Consider the following 27033-nt stretch of genomic DNA (forward strand, 5'->3'; position numbering starts at 1 on the left):
CCACTGTACACACACACCATTACTATCTGATAACCACCATTGCTTCCCAGAACACTCCACGCCACAGCCACCACACCACCACACCACAACACCCACGTGCTGCCTGGCTGATACACCAAACAACACCTCTCCCCAACCACCACACACCCCGTGTCCGACACAACAGAACAATAGAAACATGAGTGATATTGTGCCTCACAGTAGGTAAGAAGGTGGATCGGCCTACGTACAGTACAGTGTTGGTTCCTTCCTTCAGCAGCTTGCCACAGACACACATGAGGCCACACTGTTGTTTAGCGAGGTCTGCTCCGCTTGTACTCATAACATAACACTTACTAGGTACTGTGCTATATCATATACTGTCCTGTCTGTCTGTTGTAACCTGCCTGCGCTGGCCTTCACCTCACACACACACACTCCTCCTCCTCGTCCTCCTCCTCCTCCTCCTCCTCCTCCTCCTACAAGTGCTGTATCATTCTTATAATACATCTTACATTGAGGCTAAGCAGTTATTGCAAATATTCAACAAATAACCTCTCCAGCCACTCACTTATAGCGAAGGTCACATTGACAACAGATAAGGACCCCGTCCCCCGTTCCCCCCTCTTCCTCTCTCCCTCCTCGTCCCCAGCAGCCTGATAAGAACCCGATAAGTGATAACAACCCCTTATCATCACCGGCATGCCTTCAAAAACACTCCAGCCAACAACACCAGCAGCAGCAGCAGAAACAGCAGCAGTAGTAGTAGTAGTAGTAGTAGTAGTAGTAGTAGTAGTAGTACCAGTAGTAATGGTAGTGGTAGTGGTAAAGTAGTAGTAGTAGTAGTAGTAGTAGTAGTAGTAGTGGTGGAGGTGATGTTGCTGGTGGTGTAGTAGTAGTGGTGGTAGTGGTAGCAGTAGTAGTAGTGGTAGTGGTGGTGGTTGTAGTAGTAGTAGTAGTAGTAGTAGTAGTAGTAGTAGTAGTAGTAGTAGTAGTAGTAGTAGTAGAAGTAATAGCAGTAGTAGTAGTGGCGACCGCGCACCTGCTAGCGGTACTTTCCCCCACCCATGAAGCATGTTAGCACCCGCCAGACCCCTGTCCTCCAGCCACCATCCAAGTCTCCAGCCAGCTATGTTATATACGTAGGAATGTAGGGCAATGGGTTCAATACTGTCTGCTAAGAAGGCATATATTAGAAAAATGCGTCTGAACCTCAATATTCACAAAAGGGCTTTGCAGAGAGAGAATAATTTGATATATATGGTCAGGGAGAGATCATGATATTCACCAGTAGTGGAAAAGATATGTCATCACACTAAGCAAAGTAATGGAAAAGATATGGCAATGCATTAATCTCGTACATATTCTCGCATCAAAACGGATTCACTTCAAACATCATCCACTATATCTTCATAACGTATTACAACATCTGAACACGGTGCTTTATTTCTCCGTAAATCTCATATGTAGTACGTACAATATTACCCCTTTTTTCCCAGCTACCCGTATATAAGAATGACCTTTACTTGGTACATGAATGCACGCAACCACATGACGTACCACCAAAATATTACCATACACATATAGTTACCTGACTCCGTTCAACAAAAATGACAACGTAACACCACCGAAATATAATGACAAATATTGATATTTCCACACAAGTGACTTCCCACAAGTAATCTCTTTCTCTTGGTACCCATACATGGAACCACGTTAACTTCGTACACAATTACACACTAGTAAATATGTTATGTAACTTATTCGTCAGAGCATCACACATGCACATACGTAGATAGCCGTATACAAATTCCCTTACTCATACATGAAAACACAAGTATATAACGACGTCATTATGAACCAAAGTACAAACACATAAACCATAATAAACTAATACCACATAATACCTAAACCTCCTATCATGATTCCTCCTCCATTCTAATTTACCTCAAAAGACTGCATTGCAACTTATAGCTCCACTTACTGGTTATATATGAAGTACAAAACGCCGCCCTCAGCTATGCAGCCGAGGGTGGCCCGCTTAGAGCCGCGGTTGTCCTCTCTGTTTCCTCTCTCCTCTCTCTCTGCCAATATATATCTGCCCGGGCTGCCCTGGGTCAACTGGCCTGGGTCATTAAATGTTTCCTTTTGACCTTCCTGCCTTTCCTAGTCTCTTTTATGGCTGGATACGGCTACACACCGCATACTGGCGAACTATCATATACATCCATATTTCTTTATTTCTTGTTTCTTCATATTTTCCATAATAATAATAATAATAATAGAAAAATTAGTAGTAGTAGTAGTAGTAGTAGTAGTAGTAGTAGTAGTAGTAGTAGTAGCAGTGTATGGCGGTGAGTGAAGGTTAGTTAGGCTTGGTTGGAAATGTTATGGTGACAAGCCACCCAACTAGCTAGCCAGACACACAGACAGACAGACAGCCAGTTGTGTTGTGTTGTGATGTAATGCGTGATGCCTCGTGACTGTTTAATGTTTACATGTTTGGGCGTTGTGATTGGCTTAACGCCTCAAAAGACAGAATAGCAACTGACGGTGATTTGCTGATGCGACGCGAGGTGAGGTGAGGTGAGGTGAGGTGAGGTGGGGTGAGGTGGGGTGAGGTGAGGTGGGGGTGAGGTGAGGTTGGGTGAGGTGGGGTGAGGTAAGGTGAGGTTGGGTGAGGTTGGGTGAGGTTGGGTGAGGTGAGGTGAGGTGAGGTGGGGTGAAGTGGGGTGAGGTGAGGTGAGGTGAGGTGAGGTGGGGTGAGGTGAGGTGAGGTTGGGTGAGGTGAGGTGGGGTGAAGTGGGGTGAGGTGAGGTGAGGTGAGGTGAGGTGAGGTGGGGTGAGGTTGGGTGAGGTGAGGAGAAGTGGGGTGAGGTGAGGTGAGGTGAGGTGGGGTTAGGTAGGGTGAAGTGGGGTGAGGTGAGGTGAGGTGAGGTGAGGTGGGGTGAGGTAAGGTGAGGTGAGGTGAGGTTGGGTGAGGTGAGATTAGGTGAGGTGAGGTGAGGTGAGGTGAGGTGAGGTGAGGTGAGGTGAGGTGAGGTGGGGTGAGGTGAGGTGGGGTGAAGATGGGGTGAGGTGGCCGCAGGGTGTGACTGGGATTTACGAGCCTCGCTAGTGATGAATGAGGTGTTTCCGATGTCGTGCATTTGGTTGGAGTACCTTCACCAAATAAGTAAGCACATCGTAAGCACATCCGAAGTTCAGATCTTATAAGTGGCTGCGAGGTCGGACGTTATCAGTGGTTGGAGTGTGTGTGTGTGTGTGTGTGTGTGTGTGTGTGTTTAAGGCCTGCACTGGTCATCACAAGCGGCAACCACCACCATCACCACCACCACCACCACAACCAGCCGTCACCCTCTCAGTGCGAGCTCAGAGATCATTCATTATTACTGATCTTCGGTGATATTAATGATAATAATAACAGTAATAATAATAATAATAATAATAATAATAATAATAATAATAATAATAATAATAATAATAATATAAATAATAAGAATAATATTTTTATTATTATTACTATTGGTATCATTATTGTCATTATAATTAATATCATTACTATTTTATCATTATTATTATTATCATTATTATTATTATTATTATTATTATTATTATTATTATTATTATTATTATCATTATTTTTACTAGTATTATCATTATTTTTATCATCTTCTCCAGCTTCAGGCAAGAATGTGTTTGGGAAGCATATTTTAGCCTATATATTATCATACATAGGCATTTTAAAACTGGATAAAAAATTCGCGGGTTTTCAGGATTCGCTGGATGGGCAGGAACGTAACCCCCACGAACAGCGGGGGGCACTGTATTGTTGTTGTTGTTGTTTTTGTTATTGTTGTGGTTGGTACTGCTACTACTTGAGAGAGAGAGAGAGAGAGAGAGAGAGAGAGAGAGAGAGAGAGTTGCTTTCATGTATTATTGCTATTATTATTACTACTACTCTTATTATTATTATTATTATTATTATTATTATTATTATTATTATTATTATTATTATTATTATTATTATTATTGTTATTATTTCTACATTAGTAATTTGTATATAACTCTTTCATATACGTTTTGGTCGAGAAACAGAAGGTAAGTAGTAGCAGTAGTAGCAGTAGTAGTAGTAGTAGTAGTAGTAGTAGTAGTAGTAGTAGTAGTAGTAGTAGTAGTAGTAGTAGTAGTAGTAGTAGTAGTAGTAGTAGTAGTAGTAGTAGTAGTAGTAGTAGTAGTAGTAGTAGTAGTAGTAGTAGTAGTAGTAGTAGTAGTAGTAGTAGTAGTAGTAGTAGTAGTAGTAGCAGTAATAGCAGTAGAAGCAGTAGTAGTAGTAGTTGTTGTTGTTGTTGTTATTGACTGACTGTCGTGGTGAGCGGACGTCCATACCTGAGCTGCGCGCTACCACACTGCCTACACCACCTGATCGCTTTGTTTACTATTTCGCCAGCCAGTCCCTTGCACTGGCTGCTCCAGGTATGCTTATACCCTAACATGTCTACAACGGCAATATAATACTCATGACATGGGAGTAAATATATACGAAATACGTAGCTTGTAACATTTGGATGCGCTCCCCATTACTGTGACGTCATCAACAACAGTGAACGACCCTCATCACTATTTCAACCTGTGGTTTAGGATTACTTGCGACAATATTCTGTGTTAGTGATATTCCAACAGCAACAAGATGACAAAGACAAGAGGACAGCATAACCAGGCGGCCGGTCAGACAGCCCAGCAGGGTACGTCTACTGGGCCAGCAGCTTCGTCAGTTCCTCCAGTGGTTTCCTCACCTACCCCTTCTGCGCCATCAGTGCTGACCACTACCAACGTGACTAACCCTGTGTGTACCTCACCCGCCGACCTTCTGAGTCTCGTTACCGCTGACACTGCCACCATATCAGAGGAAGGTAAAACTATTGTTAACACCATTGTGAAAGCTGTGCAGATCCTAATTATTCAGAAAGACCAGACAATAGAAAAGATGCAAAATCACATTGTTCAACTTGAAAACAAAATTGCAGAATTAGAAAATGAAATTGAAGAAGTGAATCTGTATGAAAGACGGGATACTCTCATTATTAGTGGGCCAAACTTGCCAGTGGAGGAGCAGAATGAAAACACCACAGAAAAAAACAATAAGAACAATTAAAGATAACCTCCACATAAATATTGAAAATAAAGACATAAATGTAGCACATAGGCTTGGCTCAAGGAATACCCAAAACTCCATAAGACCAATCATTGTTAAACTGCACAGTAGACAACAGAAATATGACATAATGAGTGCATGTGTAACAGTTAAGCCAAACTTATATATCAATGAAAGCTTGACACCCAAACGCCGGTTACTATTTAAAAAAGTATGGGATATAAGAAAACAACATAGGCAAATCTTTCAACAGTGCTATACACAGGATGGTAGGATTTATGTGAAGCTTCCAATTTCTAACCAAAAACATGTCATCACTACTGAAGCAGCACTTACACACTTTCTAGATAAGTACCCAGCACTGAAAGGAGTAACAACCACTTAGATGTGAAAGTAAATTAATATAACTGCTTGTTTATGTTGAATGGTTTCTCCTACTTTTACTACTAAAATTACTACTGCTACTATTAATAACATCAATAATACTATTGCTGCTGCAACTACTACTACTACTACTACTACTACTACTACTACTATCACTAATACTACTACCACCATTGCTATTAATACCACCACTACTACTACCTGCTACTGCTACTACCGCTACCGTTATTATTACTACATTATACTGTTAACACCACTACTACCGCTATTACTCCTGCTACTACAACTACTACTATAATTACTATAGCTAATATTGTTAATACATTAACTTGCACGACTACTACTACTGTTCCTTATACTACTAATCCTCTTACTACTACTACTACTACTACTACTACTACTACTACTATAACAACTATTATTGCCACCACTATCACTACTACTATTTCTAACTGTTGATATTGATTATGTCCCTAATACTACAATGATCACATCATTTGATTTGCCTCTTAAGATGGCACTTATTCCATCTGATTGATGAGCCCATCTACTTATTTTCTTTGGCATACCTTAGGAGCCATACATGCTTTGTTGTTCTATCTTTTTTCTATTATTTGCTTGTTTGTTTGTTTGTTCTTTAGTATTACTTTATGGAAAATTTATGTAATTCATTATATGATGATAATCTCATTAATAACACAACTAACACTTTCAACCTAGAATTAAGTCAAATTAAAAAAATTGCAGGACATCAAGACATCAACTGTTTATCTAAGTATTACAACTTTGAAGAATACACTTCAGCTTTAAACCCATTAGCTAACAACTACATCAGTGTTATACATATTAACATTAGATCTTTACACAAAAACTTTGATATACTGAAGTCTTTTCTAAATTGTTTACCTAAACCACCTGAAGTCATTGCAGTTACAGAAACATGGCTACAGCAAAACACTAAACACCTTTATTGTTTGGAGGGTTATGAGTCATTCCACTTAACAAGGACTGTCAGAGAACACGGAGGGATCACTGTTTTTACTAAAAATCATATGAAAGCAGAACCACTAATGCAATATTCTTTCATTAATGAAAACATTGAAATCTGCACTTCTAAGCTAGAATTAGGGAACACTAAATATATCATTTCAGTCATTTACAGGCCCAACAGCAAACACATAGCTGTCAATGAATTTACTAACATCATGAATGAGTTATTAAATAACGACATATTCAGACATAATAAATCAATCATTATAGGTGACTTCAACATTAACTTACTACAACACTCATCTCACCTCCCTACCAATTTGTTTCTGAATTCCTTACAATCACTTAATTTTTTCCCTCATATATCCAGACCTACAAGATTTTCTGATAGTCCTGCCCTTGGCCAACCTTCACTGCTAGATCACATCTGGACTAATTTCCTACCTCGCTCTCTATCAGGTATCATTCACTTTTCAATATCAGATCACCTTCCTATATTCATAAATATCAACATTGAAGCCTTTCCAAATACTAAACATAAGATAACATACAGAGTTATTAATGCCAATAATAATAACAAATTTACTAGTGAATTAGAAGGCATAAACTGGGAAGAACTACTTGTCCTGCCAAATACAAATGAAAATTTTAACCTTTTCCACAATATAGTTAATGAATGCTACAATAAATGCTTTCCTATCAAAACCAAATTTATAACAGCTAAAAGACTTCATAATGCATGGTTATCTAGTGGAATACTTAACTCAATCAAACATAAATGTAGATTATTTAAAATGTATAAATTAGGAATAGTTTCACATCACATTTTTAAACAGTACAGAAATCAGCTCACTCAAGTTGTTCGATCTGCCAAAACTAACTATTATCGCCAAATCTTCATAAACTTTAAAAATAATACGAAGAAAATTTGGCAAGCAATAAATGAACTAAAAGGTAACTTTCAAAATAAAGACACAATCAAGACATTGCAATATGATAATAAAGTACTAAGTGATCCTTTAGACATCTCACATGCCTTCAGTAATTATTTTCTAAAATTGCACCTGATCTGGAGAGCAAACTTCCTCACTCAAATAAAAATCCATTAGATTACTTCAAAGAAAATTATCCAAATTCCATGGTAGTTCCCATTATCACTACATATGAAATGAATTCAGTAATTAAGTCTCTTAAAAACAAAACCTCTGATATAAATGATATATCGGCTACCATCATCAAAAGTAACTCTAATCTTTTATCAATCCCTTTAACAATACTTTTTAATCAGTCTGTAACAAATGGAATTTTCCCTGACAAGTTGAAAACTGCAAAAATTACCCCCATTTATAAATCTGGCCCTCATGATGACCCCAAAAATAATAGACCAATTTCTCAACTTACAATATTTTCCAAAATATTTGAGACATTAATGAAAAAAACATTTAATTAATTACTTAGAACACAAAAATATTCTTAATCCTTCGCAGTATGGTTTTAGACTTTTAAAGCATTGAATAAATTTTCTAATGACATATTTACAGCTATTGACAAAAAGTTTTCTGTTTTATCAGTATTCATTGATTTTGCTAAGGCATTTGACACAATAAACCATAAAGTTCTCCTTAGTAAAATGCACCACTATGGAATTCGCGGCCCTATTTTTTCATGGTTTACAGATTACTTAACAAACAGGCGTCAATACACTTCCTTTAGTTATGCAAAATCATCTTCAACCTTAATTACTCTCGGTGTACCACAAGGTAGTGTGCTTGGACCTCTACTATTTCTCCTCTACATTAATGATATTTCTGATATTTTTTCTGACTCTAAAAGCATCTTATTTGCCGATGATATGACAGTTTATCTAATAGGAACAGATCCGAATCAACTTGTTTTTAGTGCTAACAATGAACTTAAAAAATTATATCAATGGTGCCTTTGCAATAGGCTCACAATAAACACTGACAAAACTTACTTTATGCTATTCACTGGTAAAACTATGCTGGATTTACCTAATGTACGAATAAATAACAGAATAATTACTAAAATCGATAAATTCAAGTTCCTTGGTGTTACTTATGATAGTTCTTTAAATTTTAAGTACCATATAGATAATATTACACTAAAAATATCGAGACATATTGCATTACTTTATCAAATCAGAGATTTTATGCCACCGTATGTCCTAAAATCCATCTACTTTGCTCACATTCACACATTGCTAACATACTGTAACCCTATTTGGTCCACTACTTACCCTACATTCCTAACTCCTTTAAAATTACAGCTCAAGAAAGTTGTCAGAATTATAACTAACAGCACCTACCTTGAACACACTGACCCTCTTTACAAACAGACCAAACTTTTAAAACTTAATGATATAACAAAGCTTGCTATAGCCACACACATGTATAACAATAAACATTATATTCACAGCATTCTTCCATCACATGATTATAGTACGCGCCACCGTGATCATCTTACTTTACCAATACACCGCCTTTCTAAGTTTCAGCATTCAACTAATTATCTAGGACCTGTTATATGGAATACTATTCCTCGCAAAATTCAAGAAGCATCATCTCTCAATGCATTTAAAACAATGCTAAAAAAACATATCTTGTCTAGCTACTAATCTATGTTCTGCTAAATCATATGTACCAAGTGTTGTTCTAATTTTACTATTGATGATTTGTAAAATATACATTGTGTCAGTTAGTTGTGATTGTTATTATTATTATTATTATTATTATTATTATTATTATTATTATTATTATTATTATTATTATTATTATTATCATTATCATTTTTATTGTTATTATTGATTATATTAGTTATTATTTGTTATGATCATTATTATTATCTATACTATTGCTATTATTATCAATAATATTAATATTATTATTGTCATTATTATTATTATTATTATTATTATTATTATTATTATCATTATTATTATTATTATTATTATTATTATTATCACTATTATTATTATTATTATTATTATTATTATTATTATTATTATCACTATTATTATTACTATTATTATTATTGTTATCATTTCTATTTTCATTATGATTATTACCATTAATATTATTAGTATTACAATTATTATTATTATTATTATTATTATTATTACTATTATTATTATTATTACTTTAATTATTATTATTATTATTATTATTATTATTATTTAAATTATTTAAATTCACTTCGGAAAAAACATTTCGTTCGTTGTAGCTAACGTTTTAGTTACTATTATTATAAAAATAGTTCTTATTCCACCAGTCAGTATAATCTATTTATACTCTGATAAGTACTTGCCTGAAAAGTTCTACTTTATATAGGCTAGCTTGGTTTAACTGTAAAGATTTGATATACTCATATATGCCAGTATGTAAAATGACTTGGCTATAAATAAATGTTTCAAATGTTTCAAATGTTGTTGTTGTTGCTGCTGCTGTTGTTGTTGTTTGTTGTTGGCATTATTTGTAAGAAAATATACTTTTTATTTAGTGTGTGTGTAATTCAGTGTTTGATCTGGTGCAGTCTCTGACGAGACAGCCAGACGTTACCCTGCGGAACGAGCTCAGAGCTCATTATTTCCGATCTTGGGCTAGGCCTGAGACCAGGCACACACCACACACCGGGACAACAAGGTCACAACTCCTCGATCTACATCCCGTACCTACTCACTGCTAGGTGAACACCGAACAGTGAACAGTGAACAGTGAACAGTGAACAGGGGCTACACGTCAAAGGAGACACACCCAGATATCTCCACCCGGCCTGGGAATCGAACCCCAGTCCTCTGGCTTGTGAAGCCAGCGCTCTAACCACTGAGCTACTGGGCCGTGTGTGTGTGTGTGTGTGTGTGTGTGTGTGTGTGTGTGTGTGTGTGTGTGTGTGTGTGTGTACTTTTGTGTACAATAGTAATAGTACTGTAGTAGTAGTAATGGTGCTCTCTCTCTCTCTCTCTCTCTCTCTCTCTCTCTCTCTCTCTCTCTCTCTCTCTCTCTCTCTCTCTCTCTCTCTCTCTCTCTCTCTCTCTCTCTCTCTCTCTCTCTCTCTCTCTCTCTCTCTCTCTCTCTCTCTCTCCTTGTGTGTGTGTGTGTGTGTGTGTGTGTGTGTAAGTAAGTAAGTAAATTTATTGGTAATATACAGTACAGTCATGACATGATACATACATAGTTTTAATTTCCATTAGCTATGGTCCGTTGAGCTGCAGCTCCTTAACGGACGTTCTAACTATTACCTGGTCAGAAGTGTGGGAACAAATTATTGACAGTTATACTGTAGAGGACATACTTTCCTCCAATTTTGACTATCCAATCACCATCGCATCCTTCGCCAGAGCCAGTCACAAGGCAGCAGTGGCCCAGTGTTCCCACCAAGTCCTAGTCCTGGGCGCTGGTTACGTGGCGGGACCTGTCGTGGATTATTTGTCCAGAGATGTCGACACCTCTATTATTCTTGGTGAGTTCAGAAATGTCTCTTTGTTTGTGTTCAGCCGTATTGGATTCCCGTGTTTTAGGCCTTTATTCAGAAACGCTTTGGTCTGTCACTATGACCACTTTCCTAGGCCACAGAGATGATTAGTGGGGTTGTCAAGTGTTTCTCCAAGTTAATAATATAGAAATCTTGTCAATCCGCCTCTAGAACACCTTAAAATACTCGTGTTAAATTCAAACTGACCCTCTTGAAATAGTGGAGAGGTGAAGCATGGAAGTGTTTGAGAATACGCGTCTTAATCTATACTCGAACAGTCTAACCTCCAGTCCTCAAAATTCAAATGTGGTTTTGTGGTGTGGTCTCTTAGGGGAATTTCCGGCCTCCCAGCTCTGACAAGTCTGTGTGACATGTGCACTAGCCAATCAGAGCTTTGTATTCATAAGTAAGAGACACATGGAATATTTTAATGAAAATCGAACATCATCGAATTTAAAATGATAACAATAGTAATAATCAAAAGAAAGAAAAATTGATGTCTAACGCTCGTGCGATTCATATATATGATAATAACACATACCTGCGGACCTGTTCACCATAGTTCTTAGTAAGACAAATTGTGCAATAACTATGTTCCAAATGCAATACAAGTTAATATATCAATGAGATGACTTTTCTTATGGCCTGTAGCGTCTGCAGGTCTACTTGAAGAGTATGTATGGGAAGTGGTGTTCAGGTTCCACCCATTAGTGGCGCAGGCAATTTTATTTATAGTGGTGGCCATCTTAGGGCCCATATCACCACCTATGCGCATCTTTGGTGTAACCACCTAGAGCCTGGGTATCATGGTGACATGTAGCTAACTTTAAACCACTCAACAAATGACAAAATTTCAAGGCGGTACGTGGTGGGATTCGAACCTACACAAGGATGTCTGCCTGATCCCACCACCACCATCTTATCCACTACGCCACCGTTAAATATAAAGAAAAAAATATATATAATCAAAAGAAGAAAAGTTGATGTTCCACGCTCATGCTATTCATATGACAATAACAAATACTGGCAGACCTGTTCACCATAGTTCATAGTAAGACAAATGGTGCAACAACCACCTTCCAAATACAATATATTAATAAAATTATATATTTCGTATATGAAGTAAAATGTTGTTAACTCCATTCACACGGCAACACTCATTATTGTCCAAGTCCCTGCCTGCCTGCAAGACATAGTGAAGGACAAGGTCACGTGTCACGGAGGTATAATAAACCTGTTCTAAAGACAATATGAAGAACTGCAACAATACAGTGTGGTATTTCCTCGATTAAAGTGAGTATTGTAACTAGAACTCATTCAAATGGCAACATTCTTATTGACACATGGCCGCTGGTTAGCCTCGGGTCGGGTCAAGTCAGGCAGTGTTGGAAGACCGGGAATCCCTGTGATGGGCCATGCCACAAAACTGTATTTAGATTTGGAAGAATGTAACATAATGTGATTATATTTTGGAGGCGTTTTGAGATGTAATTGGATATTTTAACCCTTTCATTACTGGAACGCATTTTTACCATGAGTAATGGTTATGATTAGACAATTTCATTGACAATAGGAAGGGTCTATGGAGGTCAGAAGATTAATGGCCACAGTCTTCACAATTTCAATCCCCACATGAGTTTCTGAAGCTGTAAAAAGTCATCATATAGTCACCAGAATGAATATGGAAATGCCTTATGGTACTGAAGGGGTTAATAGTGTTTGTTCTGGGCCGTTCACCGTGCCATGTTCTGAACCATACAGATGGGATCTCACAGAGCCCTGTATAAGAATCCGTGTGTGTTAGTGGAGCTGTCAGTATCACAGGGCTGATATGTAGCTAACTTTAAACCACTCCACAAATGGCAAAGCGTCAAGGCGATACGTGGTGGGATTCCAACCTATGCGTGGACGTCTGTCCCATCCCACCACCACTACCACCACCAACACCACCACCACCTTTTCCTTTACGCCACAACCTCCCTGGAGCTGTCACAGGGCTTGAAGTAAAGTCCAGGAGACAGTCAACACGTGTATTGTTCTCTATCCGGCTACAGGGGACAAAACAGTCCTGGCTAACTCGTGTGTGTGTGTGTGTGTGTGTGTGTGTGTGTGTGTGTGTGTGTGTGTCCTCTCCTCGGTCTGGGTGCAAACTTTCTGAGGATTATGGGTAGGTGTGGCTGCCACATGTATGAGAGTGTAGAATATGTGTATAAGTATAGTGTTGGGTGTTCTTCTACCTTACTATCTAAATAATATTCCTACAGTGTCTTAAATGGTGTTTTAGATTGTTTTACACCATAAAACACCATTAAGCACTACAAAACACCACTAAAACACCATTTAAACCACACAGCATCTGAATTCAAGGCACAAGCGGATGAGCTAGCTTCCAAACACCCTAATGTGGAGCCTGTGCTGTTAAACATTGTGGAAAGGCCGGATCTGTTGAGTCAGCTGGTGGAAAGTGCCGATGTAGTGGTCTCTCTCTTGCCATACAGCCTGCACCCCACTGTGGCCCAGGCTTGCATCGACGCTAAGGTTGGTGGTGTGTTTGTGTGTTGGTTTGCCTCCGTATCTCGGAGTGTGAGTGGTTTTCTCGATGTTTCTTGTATCTTTCCTGCAGTTTTGGGTGTCCTACCTCGCTTCCTTGATAGTTAAAATAGTGATCTTGTAAGATAGTGTCACTTCCAAGCAAGACGGTTTTTATCATTCTTCTCTCCAAAAGTGTCTTGTTACCTCCAATTTTCCCTCCATAAGTTTCCTCCAGTTTTCCCCTTCAGCGTGTGCTTTCCTCCATGTTTCTTCTACCTTCTCTCCAATTTTGATCGTCTTATCTCTCTTCCTTGATAGTTAAAATAATCAATTTGTAAGATTGTCTCACACCAAAGACAACTTTTTATATCCAAATATTTGTCTTACTTCCTCCATAATTTTATCTTCCATGACCTAGAGCAACTGATGCAGCACCCTACTCGTATTCCTGACCGTCTTGGAGATACAGATAATATTCTTGACCCTTCCCTTACCTTTATCTTTCTTCTTATGCTGTTACCCTATCTTCTCTGTCAGGCTCTTCCAATCACAACCTCATATCTGTATCTTGTCCTATTTCTCCAATCCCTCCTCAGGATTCCCCAAGGCGGAGGTGCCTCTGCCAGCTGGGGGGACCTGAGGAGGTATTATGCTGGTTTTCCCTGGAATGATTACTGTTTCCGTGTCAGACCCATCTCTGTGTGGTGAACGCATAACAGAGGTGATAGTGTCTGGCATCAAGGCATACATTCCTCATTCTTTTCCTCAACCTAAACCTTCTAAACCAGCGGTTCCCAACCTGTGGTGCTAGCACCCCCCGGGGGTGCTGAAATCAATTATAGGGGGTGCTGGGAAATTATGCACACGTTTCAATTTCGCTTATTCTTCTAATAACAAGGTATTAGTTAAGGGTGCTGGAGTGCTTGGACATGACAACAGGGGGTGCTATGGTCGGAAAAGGTTGCAAAACGCTGTATCTAAACCTTGGTTTAACACAGCCTTTTCTCGTGCTATACATGATAGAGAGGTTGTCCACAAAAGGTACTTGAGCCTTCCATCTCATGAATCTCACGCACTTTATATTTCTGCCAGATCTGTTCTTGCCAAACACTCCTTCATAAATAGAAAAGATAAAAATCCTTCAAACTCCAATTCACCTCGAGACTTCTGGCATGTAGCCAAAAACATCTCCAATAACTTTACTTTTTCATCTTTCCCTCCTTTATTTCATCCTGATGGCACCACTGCCATCTCTTCTGTCTCTAAAGCTGAACTCTTCTCTCAAACCTTTGCTCACAACTCCACCTTGGATGATTCTGGGCTTGTCCCTCCCTCTCTTCTTTCTTTTGAGTATTTCATGTCTACAATTAAATTCTTCATAATGATGTTTTCCATGCCCTCATTGGTCTAAATCCTAGGAGGGCTTATGGACCTGATGGGGCCCCTCCCATTGCTCTCAAAAACTGTGCTCCCTTGCTTGCACCTTGCCTGTCCAAAGTCTTTCAACTAAGTCTATCGACTTTTATCTTTCCTTCTTGCTGGAAGTTTGCCTACATTCAGCCTGTTCCTAAAATGGGTGACCTCCTCCCCCACCTGCGCTGCACAATTATTCTGTCAAACTCTCTAATATAAGAGTTAACTAATACGCTGGTAAACTCTGGAACTCCCTGCCTGTGTCTGAATTTCCAGTTTCCTATGACTTGAGTTCTTTTAAGAGGGAGATTTCAACACATCCCTGACTTTTGGCCAAGTCTTTCGATTCTGTAAGGGGACTGGTGACAGAGTTTTGTTGTCCTTTTGCCAGTTTTCCCTTCTTACATAAAAAAACTTCCCTCCACATCTCCCTCCACAAGTAACCTCCACTTACCACCACCTACACATACCGTCCTTTATTCTCTTTCCACCTTTCCTCCAAATCTCACCACCTACCACCCTCCAGACGCACCTGGTGACAGCGAGCTACCTGACGCCAGCCATGAAGGAGCTGCACGAGGCTGCCTTGGACGCCGGAGTGACAATAGTGAATGAAGTGGGTCTTGATCCTGGGATTGACCACATGTTGGCTATGGAGTGCTTCGACCAGGTGAGAGATAGATAGATAGATAGACAGAGAGAGAGAGAGAGAGAGAGAGAGAGAGAGAGAGAGAGAGAGAGAGAGAGAGAGAGAGAGAGAGAGAGAGAGAGAGAGAGAGAGAAAGAAATTTCTTACTAAATGAGTTTTTAGCCATATATAAAAAAAAAAAAAAAAACAAGAAATGCAGTGGATCCTCGGACTTCAAACAAATCCGCTTAGGAACAAAAAAATCAACATATTTTACCCCTGGAGGTTGAACAAAATTCGGACTTGAAACAACCCAAAGGCGGCTGAACGTAGGAAACCGTTGTCCCGAGTGAGGAAGCCCAACCTACACTCGGACCATGGACAGGATTCGAACCCGTGCACTTGGAGACCCCTCGGACCCCAAAGCACACATGGATCCGTTGTACCGTGGCGGCCTCTCTACTTGTGTTCTGGCCTTTTCTCTACAATTCCAACAGGAGTTTCATGCCAAGCACCAGGAGCGACAGTACATCTTGCAACACCCTCAGAATCGAAGACCCTTGAGGAGGATATTGCGTGAGATGATCACGTCTAAGATAATTATGCGACCGTACATGCTAACACTGCTATTTCAACCTTGCTTGCAGATAGGTTCATGCAGGGGCGGATTTAAGTAGGGCTGTGTATTATATTAGCTTAAAATTATTAATATTTAAGATAAGATACTTTTAAAGAAAGATCTACCATCCCATTCATATACACACCTGCAGGAAGAAAATGGAATGCTCATAATATTAATTGGCGTTGTTTATTAACTTTCTCTTTCAAATTTACTAATATTTGTTGGGCTGCATTAATCCTGTGAGCTAGTTTTTCTTTTTTTTTTTATGTCGTGGCCTATAGCGCCTGTAGACATACTTAAAGAATATATGTGGGAAACGCTGTTAAGCTTCTGCCCATTAGTGACACAGGCAGTTTTATTTATAAGCCAGTCGACAAAGGGCATAGCTTCTAAGCGGTATGTGGTAGGATTTGAACGTACGCGTGGACGTCTGCCCGATCTCGCGCTCACCACCTCATCCAATACGCCACAGCCTCCCTCACCTGCCCTACACTCGATGTTTAATAAGTCCAGAATTTTTCTACACAATGTTAGGCGATAGTTAGATTTTTCAAATTCTTCTGCAAGTCATGCTGATTTGTGGCACGGTAGCCTCACACGGTGCTGTGTGGGAAGCGGGCTTAACTGACTATGCTAATGGTAGTGCTGCCACCACCTGGTATATTCTTAATACATCATGCACTATTACCTGCATGTGCCATCAAGCTCGCCACCAAAACATGCAAAACATCAGTAATATTTGATCTTACAACGTTCACTTCTTATTTATCTACTTAGGAAAAAAATATATTGTCTTGAAACGGATGAAAATGATTTAAATTGTTTCTTATGAGGAAAACGGGTTCAGATTTCAAACAGTTTGGACATCGAATAGCCTCCTTGAATGAATTATGTTCCAAGTCTGAGGGTGCACCGTACCTTAAGATTTTTGCCACCGTGGTACAGTGGAACCATGCGTGCTTTGTGGTCCGAGGGGTCTCCAAGCCCACGGGTTCGAATCCTGTCCACAATTCCGAGTGTAGGTAGGGCTTCCTCACTCCGGGCAACGGTTTCCTAGTAGGTGTGTTTTGAGACAGGAGGTACCTTAAAGAAACACCCCCTTTAGCCCAGAAATACCCGTGAAAAGCCCACATGGTATGAATAAATTAAAATAAATCCAATTACTAACTCTACTTACAACCTCACCTACCACTTTATGTCACCGTCTCAGATCCACTCAGGCGGCGGTAAGGTGGACAAGTTTGTGTCCTTCTGTGGTGGACTGCCCGCCCCACAGTGGTCCACCAACCCACTCCGCTACAAGTTCAGCTGGAGTCCACGTGGAGTGTTGCTCAATACTCTCTCCCCGGCCCGCTACCTCCAAGACGGCCAGGTGAGATTAAAGCCAGCCATTAAAGCCAGGGATTAAAGCCAGTGGGAGTGGGTAGGTGACGGATTAGAGCGAGAGAAACACAAAAAGAGAGAGCATTAAAGATAGAAACACATACGGACAATTAGAGAGAGAGAGAGAGAGAGAGAGAGAGTAGGTAGGTAACAAAAATAAACCCAAAAACCACCAAAAGATAGAGAAAGAGATAGAGAAATAAGAGATAAGTGTGAGAAGCAACAAAAAATAGAGATAGAGATTAGAGAAAGAGATTAGAGCGAGGACACTAGCTAGGTAACAAAATGAAATAAAAAAGAACAGGAGATAGAGAAAGAGATAGAGAAAATAGAGAGAATTGTGAGACACAGCAGAGAATTGTGAGACACAGCAGAAATGAGAGGTAGAGATAATTAAAGAGAGAGAGAGAGAGAGAGAGAGAGAGAGAGAGAGAGAGAGAGAGAGAGAGAGAGAGAGAGAGAGAGAGAAACTAGAACTATTCACTACTACTACTACTACTACTACTACTACTACTTTTACTACTACTACTACTACCATTGCTACTACTACTACTACTACTACTACTACTACTACTACTACTACTACTACTACTACTACTACTACTGCTACTACTACTGTTTTCCAGATAGTAGACGTGGAGAGTGGAGGCGGACTGCTTCAAGCCACTAAGCCATATACCGCCCTGCCTGGCTTCAATCTGGAAGGCTTCCCTAACCGTGACTCCACCATATATAAGGACCTCTATGGGATCCCTGAAGCTTCCACCCTGCTGAGAGGAACCCTGAGGTGAGACGGGAGAGAAAGTGAGAGAGTGAGAAGGGAGTGGGTAGGTGACGGATTTGAGAGAGAAAATGTTTAGGATGGAGAGAAAGAGAGAGGGAATCTTGTACGGACTGTTAGAGAGAGAGAGAGAGAGAGAACTATTAATCTTGTTATTGTTGTTGTTGTTCCTTGCAGATTTGAAGGGTTCTCTGAGATTTGCTTAGGCCTCATCAGGTTAGGCCTGTTCGACCCCAACCCACACCCCATGCTCCACACAAATGGTCCAGATGTCACCTGGGTGTGTATTACTACTACTACTACTACTACTACTACTACTACTACTACTACTACTATTACTACTTCAATTTTCCTCCTCTTCCATCTCCTCCTCCTCCTCTTCTTTTAACCTTTAAGGAGTCGGTGGTGTAGTGGATAAGGTGGTGGTGGTGGGATCGAGCAGACGTCCACGCGTAGGTTCGAATCCCACCACCACGTACCGCCTTGAAACTTTGCCATTAGTGGAGTGGTTTAAAGTTAGCTACATGTCACCGTGATACCCAGGTTCCAGGTGGAGGTGTGTGTCATTGCCTTACACGAAAGATGCGCTTGGTTGGTGATATGGGCCCTAATCTGCCCACCACTATCAATAAAACTGCCTGCGCCGCTAATGGGTGGAAGCTGAACACTGGACACCGACTCCCATACTCTTCAAGTAGACCTACAGGCGCTATAGGCCATAATATTAAAAAGAAATAATCTAACTTAACTATTATTACTACTACAATCACCACCAACACCACCTTCACTACTACTACTACTACTACTACTAATTATAATAATAATGATAATAGTTACCACCCCCACCACCACCAGCACCTACTACTCTTCCACACTATCCCTCCACAGAAACAACTACTGTGCTCACAACTGCACCAGCTGGACGCCACTATCTTTGAGGACAACTTCCGCCACCTTGTCTCGGAGGCTGTTGGACCCAAGATGACCCAGGCCTTGGCAGACTTGGGCTTGCTGAGCTCAGACCAAGTGAGGAAGGCCGGCTCACCTCTCGACACTCTCTCCCTCTTCCTGGCCAGTAGGCTAAGACTTGGTGAGTATTGTAGGCTGTTACAACCCTAGAGTTAGCCTGACTGGGTTCCCACCATGACTGGGGGCACCTGTCACTTGGTAGGTTTAATCACTCTTATTAGCGTACAAAAATATTATCATAAATAAGGGAAGAGTGACAAGGTAGGCTTTGTGCAACAGTATAACGCAAGGGCAACTCAAGGGTCTAAGATGAATTAAAAAGATGATAATAAGGAAAGATTAAGAAAAGGAATTTAAATCCTTAACAAAATTGATTTGCACAGAAATAAAGCAAAGTTAACTTAATCACAATCAAAATTAAAATTAAGGCTTGTAGATATATAGTTAGAGTACTAATGATAATCACATCCAAGTAATGAATATAAAGGTGGCCGCCGTGGTACAGTGGAACCATGCGTGCTTTGGGGTCCGAGGGGTCTCCAAGCGCACGGGTTCGAATCCTGTCCACGGTCCGAGTGTAGGTTGGGCTTCCTCACTCGGGGCAACGGTTTTCTAGCGGGTGGGCTTTGAGATAGGAGGTACCCTAAAAAGTATCCCTTTTAGCCCAGAAATTCCCGTGAAAAGCCCACATGGTATAGAAAAAAAGAAAAAGAAAATGAGAATCACAAAATAAATCACTTAGAAAATATAATAAATCAGGAATAAACTCAAACACAACTGCTGAATACCAAAATAAGAGCCCTTCCTTGGGCGTCACCACCACCTGCACCACCTGCACCACACAACCTCATATACAAAGGCAATAACTCCTCGACTCCAAGAAATATGATAATTAGCTGCTCGGGGATGTAACAGGTATTAATGAGACCACAAATAATAAGTAGATAAGAGGCGTTTTCAGTAGCACTTTGCAAAAGGCGAACGGTCCAGAAGCGTTCGCTTCTACACGCGAACGCTGCTACTGAACACGATAGTAACACTGCCAGACGAATCTCCCTCGTCGCTCGCCGGAAAAACTATTGTACTCTTTAGTCGCAGGATCACGCCAAGCTGAGACGTACAGCCTCATTCCACCGTAATATAAAGATATTATTATGGGAATGGGATAATTGAAGGCAAGGCTCAAATAAAACACTACACATTTAATTTCTGCAGGGGATATTTCCTGACGGCCCTGGTACACGCGGCAGAGGCTGGATGCACATGTCCAAATGATTCTTGTAGCACAGATCTGCGTCTACCTTGTTCAAAAACATCTTGTCACAGACGTCACAGGTAAATCTATTATGTGGAAAAAAAATGTTGGTAATTCTTTATAACAAGTGTGTCCCTCCCTTCCCCTCCATCCCCCCAAACAAGCTTGGGGGGCCTGTGGGGAATCGGGGGTTTTGGTGGGGAAAATAAACGCAATATGAGCATAAAAAAAGAAAAGAAAAATACGAAAATTTTCCATAATATTTCAAGTTTTTCCAACCTAATCTAACCAAGCATAACCTAATCTAACCTTTAAAAAGATTAACTAAATTGTTTTATAATACGTGAGCGCCTATGGCGGTGTTGAGACCAAATAATAGAGTTGAATAGAGCCCTTAAGATCCCAGGTATCACTTCCCTGTCACATTTTCCTACTTTATAAGGTATTACAGGTAATATCCCCAGTATCCATTAATACACAATATGCCAGATAAGCCGTTACACCGCTAGTGACTGCTTGTCATTCAGTAGTTACATTGGCAGAGACAGTTTTGCTGTGGATTTCCTCAAATCATCGCACTGTCAGAGGCCATGATGTTGTGTGTTCGTTCGCCCAAAGTTTTCAGAGCACCACCATTAAAAAATATACCCAAATCTTCCGCAATATTGCTATAACCTTATGTCATTATCAAGCAACAGTGCAAATAGCCTAGCATATTTATATTTTACAATTAATGTGCTTAGATAATGCGTAACCTACGAGATTCTCACGTAACTGAAAATCCAAGTCGGAGTCACAAGCTTTGAAATGAGTAGCGTGAACAAGAGTGAACCGTGGTCCAGCCAGAGTGCGTAGTCCCAGATGTCTCGAGAGTGCATTTAATTCAAACTGCAAGGATAATTCTTATGAATTTCAATATCAGTAAACAGTTACTAAATGTATTTCCTTTACATGTTAATACTTATCATATCTTCATGCTCCTCATAAAAGTATATTTTATTGATTTATAACTTTCAAAGTTGACAACTCGTCTCACAGCCAATCAGCGTAAGTGTTCGCTATCACGTGACTCTGAGAGCTAACACAAGCGAACATATCTTGAAAAGCGTTCGCCTTTGGCGCTCCAGAGGCGACGCTTTAAGGACCGTTCGCTTTTTGCAAGGTGCTACTGAAAACGCCTAAGGACAACCCTTAATAGAGGAAATACATAAACAATCACACCACACCCGTATCCTCTCCTCTGGCTGGTACATACAATACTAGGTAAATCACCAAAAATATTAAGATTTCTAGGTGATATAGAACAAATTAGCACCCAAAACCTCACTCTTGGTAACACACCACACAAACAAAGGCACCAGGCATGCCACACACTGCTCAAAGATAAATTCACCACATAATGCCGGGCTAACTCCCATAACACTAATCACAGTGACTATAAAAGTGTCCCAAGGGAAACAGAACCCTAGCTAATCAGGAATATAAGAAATATACTCTGCCAAGACAGAGTTATGAGGGAAACGGAGTAGCGGCGGGGCGCAGATCTTAACCTGGAGGCACGCCGCTGTGCTTTGCCTCGCATCGGTTCCCCACGCCTTTGTTCGAGGGGAAAGCGCATTGGCTAGACACTTGAAGCCTTCCAGAGGGCGCGATTGTAAAATAATCTCATTGGTTCCTGTGGGTTCGCTTCTCTCTCTAACAAAGAATAACAAAGGGGGGTGACGTCACGACACTCTAAAATACCCGACAAGCAGGCGCTTACACAAAAGCATATAAGTAATACAATATATACATACGAATCACAAAATACGAACATAATATACAATGAAATAATAAATGGATAAATAATACATTCATAAGATAATAATGTACTGGGCCTATGTGACGCTCAGGCCTAGTGTACTGGGCCTAAGTGAAGCTTAAGCCGAGTGGTTAAAAAAAGAAAGATGTAACGGATCCAAAGGGGGGAAGAACCAGCCAAACTTAACAAAAATAGACACTTTAATCCTCTGGCGACACAACACAGTCATGTAAACGCCTATCTACCCTACCTATAGACTAGAGGGAGAACTATGGGAGGAACCTTAGGTGACTCAGCTTTGGGACGAGTTGAGGTGAGGTGGCCGGTGGCGTCCCGGGAGGGAAGTATGGCGTCGAGTCTCTCTCTCTCTCTCTCTCTCTCTCTCTCTCTCTCTCTCTCTCTACCTGGGTCTGCCTGCTGGGTGGAAGGGGGCAGAGGGTCCCACAGGGGTGTTGCTCAGACGAGAGCGGTGATGGTCTATCTATGAGGACGAGCTGAGCTGAGCTGAATGTAACAGGAGACTGGGATGAAGCGATATAAGAGCTTGTACAGATGAAGGAAATAGTGAGAAATAATGAACTAAAGTCAGAGATAAAAGTGTGTGGGCATGCCACGTTGCTATTTTTATAAATGGTTTGTTAAGGCTAAATTATCACTCGTCGCTGGTGCTAGGTTTAGACGTCCCAACCTAGAAGAATTTATGTTTGTATATGTTGTGTTTGTGTGGAGGAATATGTGTTAGGGTTTATATGTGTATAGTGCTAATCTGGCGTTGTTGTGCATGTATAGTGTGTATGTGTGTAGTGTACTATGTTGGATGTGTTCTTTGTTTGGAGTGTGTATATATGTGTGTGTTCGTGCATCATTTTTTTTTTTTTTTTCAGGTTATCTGGTCATGAGATGAAGATTCCCAAAGGTAAGTGTTGGTAAGTATCTTTCACTTATTCCATTTGTTAGCTAATTAGATTATTATTTCTCTGTAAAAAGCCCATCTAATCTACCTTGAGCTTTTTTTTTTTTCCCTGACCAAACCCATCTAACCTACCAAACAATAACAAAGTCTAACAACAAGATGTCAGTGGTGGGTCCTAGGAACAAATATGAGGGTGATTAGTGCATTTTCTTTCCAGAATACTTCCTGATGTCACTCACTCCCATCAAGTCCTTCCAGCTCTCTGTCCGCTACCGGGTAGCTGCAGTACCATTGGTGGTGATCACCCCTCGCCATGGAGAAAAACTGCCCGGGGGAGCCACCCAGCTGCTCCTGTCATCGGTTTCAGCTACCCCCTCCCGACGACTCAGGGCACAGATCAGAGGTTGGGGACTCGGTTTGTGTGATAATTGAATGAGGACGCCACCACGCACCCACCTTATAAAGGCGGCGGCCATGATAGGCGCTGCCTATCTCCCTCGAGGGACTCCCTATATAAGAACTCCTAGCTACATAGATGAAGAGAAGATGAGGATTTGGTGACTAAATACATATCCTAATATTGGGTAATAATCCCAACCCAGTACTGCCACTCAGTACAATAATACACTACAAAAACATTGCTGGCAGGACACCATTGCATCTTAACCTAAAACACAGTACATTATATTACTATCTGATGGTCGTAACAAGGCCTGAGGAGGAGGAGGAGGAGGAATGGGGTATGTGTGGAGCTTTTGGCAGAAATTGAATACTATATAATACTGAACAGTTGAGCAGTGCGTATTGCAGTCCGTTGTCAGAGATCAGATGTGACTCCTTTGTTTGGACTTCATGCGAGAAGGACCTTATCACTCATCACACGGGTGACGCCACTGTCCGCTGCCACGCACACAGACACCATCGCTCACTTCATACTTCAGTGTTCCTGCCTCCAGACACCCCTTGTCATCCTGCACCCACACCTTGCTGTCCTTCATCCTTCACCCTTCACGCTTCACCCTTCACGCTTCACTCTTCACTGTACCCATCCTGCTGGTGCTGTGTCATCCTGCATCCACACCTTGTTGACCTTCACTCTTCACCCTTCACCCTTCGGTCTGCCCATCCTGCTGGCGGCGGCAGGTCTTGGATTAGGGCCGGTCACCTGCTAAATCTTAAATAACAAGATTTGCCTCACTTTGATACTAGTCAGAATAGAGACTAATACACTCTAATGGTTACTTTCGTAGGTGAATAGTGCGCACTGACAATGCTAAACGACTGGACAACACAGTATTAGTTTAACCTTACTTACAGTGTCACTATAATGCCAGATGTTAAAAACCATAGCTCTGGTGTCAAGAGATATATCACGGTAGAGAGTTTCCATTGTGTTACTGAGACGCCATTAAATCACATCCCTTATATCTGATCACACAACACCATACGGCTTCACAGTTAACCCCTTGAGAACTGGGACGCATTGTTACCTTGACTTTAGAATACGATTACACGATTTTATTTGCATTACAAAGTGTCTACGGAGGTCAGAAAGATTACTGGCCAGAGTCCTCACTAGTTTAACGCCCCACATGAGTTTTTGAAGGTGTACAAAATCACCAACAGTAACCGTTAAGCACAGGTTGGCTTGTGTGTCCCGGAGTTCCCCAGTGACATCTGGTGGCCGCTCAATTCACCATCAGGTCCGGCAGTTGCCAGATGTGAAGGTTCAACCAGTACGACTCCCATTCCAGAGGCGGGTGAGAGCGACCTGGTGGTGTTGAGGCACGAAATAACAGCAAATTGGCCGGACGGATCCACTGAAGTCAAGGGAATCACACTGGTCGAATACGGAAATCCCAACGGGTGAGTGTGAGAGAGTGTGAAAGTGAGTGAGTGAGAGGTGACGGATTGGAGAGGGAATAGTATAAGATTGGAGAGAGTAGTGTGAAAGGGGTGAGAGAGAGAGAGTGTGACAGTGAGTGGGAGTGAGAGGGGAGTTGGTAGGTGACGGATTGCAGAGAGAAAAAAGTTTAGGATTGGAGAGAGAAAAGTTTAGAGAGAGAGAGAGAGAGAGAGAAACACACACACACACACTCTCTCTCTCTCTCTCTCTCTCTCTCTCTCTCTCTCTCTCTCTCTCAAATACACTCATCTGTTTCTCTTCAAATACACTCAAAATACACCGAAACACACTCAAACACTCTCAAAACACACTCAAAACACTTACACACACTCAAAATACATCAAACTACTCGAAACACACTCAAAACACATTCAGACACCCAAACACACTCAAACACACTCAAAACATACCCTAATACACTCAGAATACCTCCAAACACTCAAAAGCACATCCAAACACACTCAAACACACTCCAAACACACCTAAACGCATAGAAATACACCCAAACACACTCCAAACACCTCAAATCTTATTCAAAACACACCCACACTTAAAACACATCCAAAACACACTCAAAACACATCCAAAACACAATCCAAACACACTCAAAACACTTAAACACACCCAAACACACTCAAAACACTCAGGCACACCCAAATACACGCAAAAACACTGAAATGCACTCCAGACATACTTAAGATACACTCTAAACACTTAAACACACTCGAAATACATCAAACCACATTCAAAACACACAAACACACCCAAAATACACTCAAAAGACACCCAAACGCACTCAAGCGGACTCAAAACATACCCATAACAAACACTCAAATCACCATCAAAATACTCAAACATGTAAAAACACCAAAACACACAAAAACACACCCAAACGCATCTCTAAACACTCAAACACTCTAAACACACCCAAAACACATCCAAACAGACTCAAAACACACTCAAAACACGCTCAAAACACTCAAAGAACATTCTAATACTTTCAGAATACCTTCAAACATTCAAACACACCGCTAATCACCCAAACACACCCAAAACATACTCAAACACACTGAAACCACACCCAAACACATCTCTAAACACTCAAACACACTCAAAACACATACAAAACACACTCATATACAACTAAAACACACCCAAACACACTCAGAATGCCTCCAAACACATCTCTAAACATCCAAACACACTCTAAACACACCCAAACACACCTAAACACATTCAAAACACACACAAAACACCCAAATCACCATCAAAATGCTCAAACACCACTATAACACGTAAGAATACACCCAAACATATCCAAACACATCTTAAACACTCAAAACACACCCAAAACACACTCATACACACTCAGAACACACTCCAAACACGCTAAAAATTCATCCAAGCCTGCAATTTTCCTAATTCAAACACGCCTTTCTAACTTTCCCCACACAGGTACAGCGCCATGGCTCGCACAGTGGGCCTTCCAGCGGCGATGTGTACGAAGATGGTGCTCGGAGGGGAGATCCAAACGCGGGGTTGTGTGTTACCGCTCAAACGCGACATTTACCAAACAGTGCTGGCTCGCTTGAGGCAGGAAGGCATCCAGGCCAACACCACGTCCACCTTTGTGTGATTATGTGTTTGGAAGTGTGTTTGGAGGATTATTGTGTGTTTGGGTGTGTTTGAAAGTGTTTGGAGAAAAAATTGTGTGTTTGGGTGTGTTTTGAATGCGTATGACAGTGTTTCGGTGTGTTTTGAGTGTGTTTGTAAGAAAAATTTGTGTTTTTGGGTGTATTTGAGTGTGTTTGGGTGTGTTTGGAAGTGTTTGGAG

At 40.8% G+C, this 27033-nt stretch overlaps 1 protein-coding gene across 1 annotated transcript; it reads left to right on the plus strand.

The window, feature by feature from the left end:
* Window positions 1–47: 47 nt before the first annotated feature.
* LOC123506511 (alpha-aminoadipic semialdehyde synthase, mitochondrial-like) lies at window positions 48–27033 on the plus strand. Its single transcript, XM_045258650.1, has 10 exons — window positions 48–204; window positions 10863–10984; window positions 13350–13534; window positions 15468–15611; window positions 17402–17563; window positions 18201–18361; window positions 18533–18635; window positions 19244–19445; window positions 24997–25159; window positions 26655–27033. The coding sequence occupies exons 1-10, from the start codon at window positions 179–181 to the stop codon at window positions 26833–26835; spliced, it is 1449 nt and encodes a 482-aa protein (XP_045114585.1). The 5' UTR covers window positions 48–178; the 3' UTR covers window positions 26836–27033.

The sequence above is a fragment of the Portunus trituberculatus genome, chromosome 2 (assembly GCF_017591435.1).
Source record: "Portunus trituberculatus isolate SZX2019 chromosome 2, ASM1759143v1, whole genome shotgun sequence".
Taxonomy (NCBI): Eukaryota; Metazoa; Arthropoda; class Malacostraca; order Decapoda; family Portunidae; genus Portunus; species Portunus trituberculatus.

What these genes read in the sequence shown, in the direction of transcription:
- LOC123506511 (XM_045258650.1), top strand. Translation starts at nt 179, where the DNA reads ATGAGTGATATTGTGCCTCACAGTAG. An exon ending in GATATTGTGCCTCACAGTAG is followed by an intron (nt 205 to 10,862) that starts GTAAGAAGGTGG and finishes ATCCTTCGCCAG; the next exon opens with AGCCAGTCACAAGGCAGCAG. An exon ending in CTGCTGAGAGGAACCCTGAG is followed by an intron (nt 18,362 to 18,532) that starts GTGAGACGGGAG and finishes TGTTCCTTGCAG; the next exon opens with ATTTGAAGGGTTCTCTGAGA.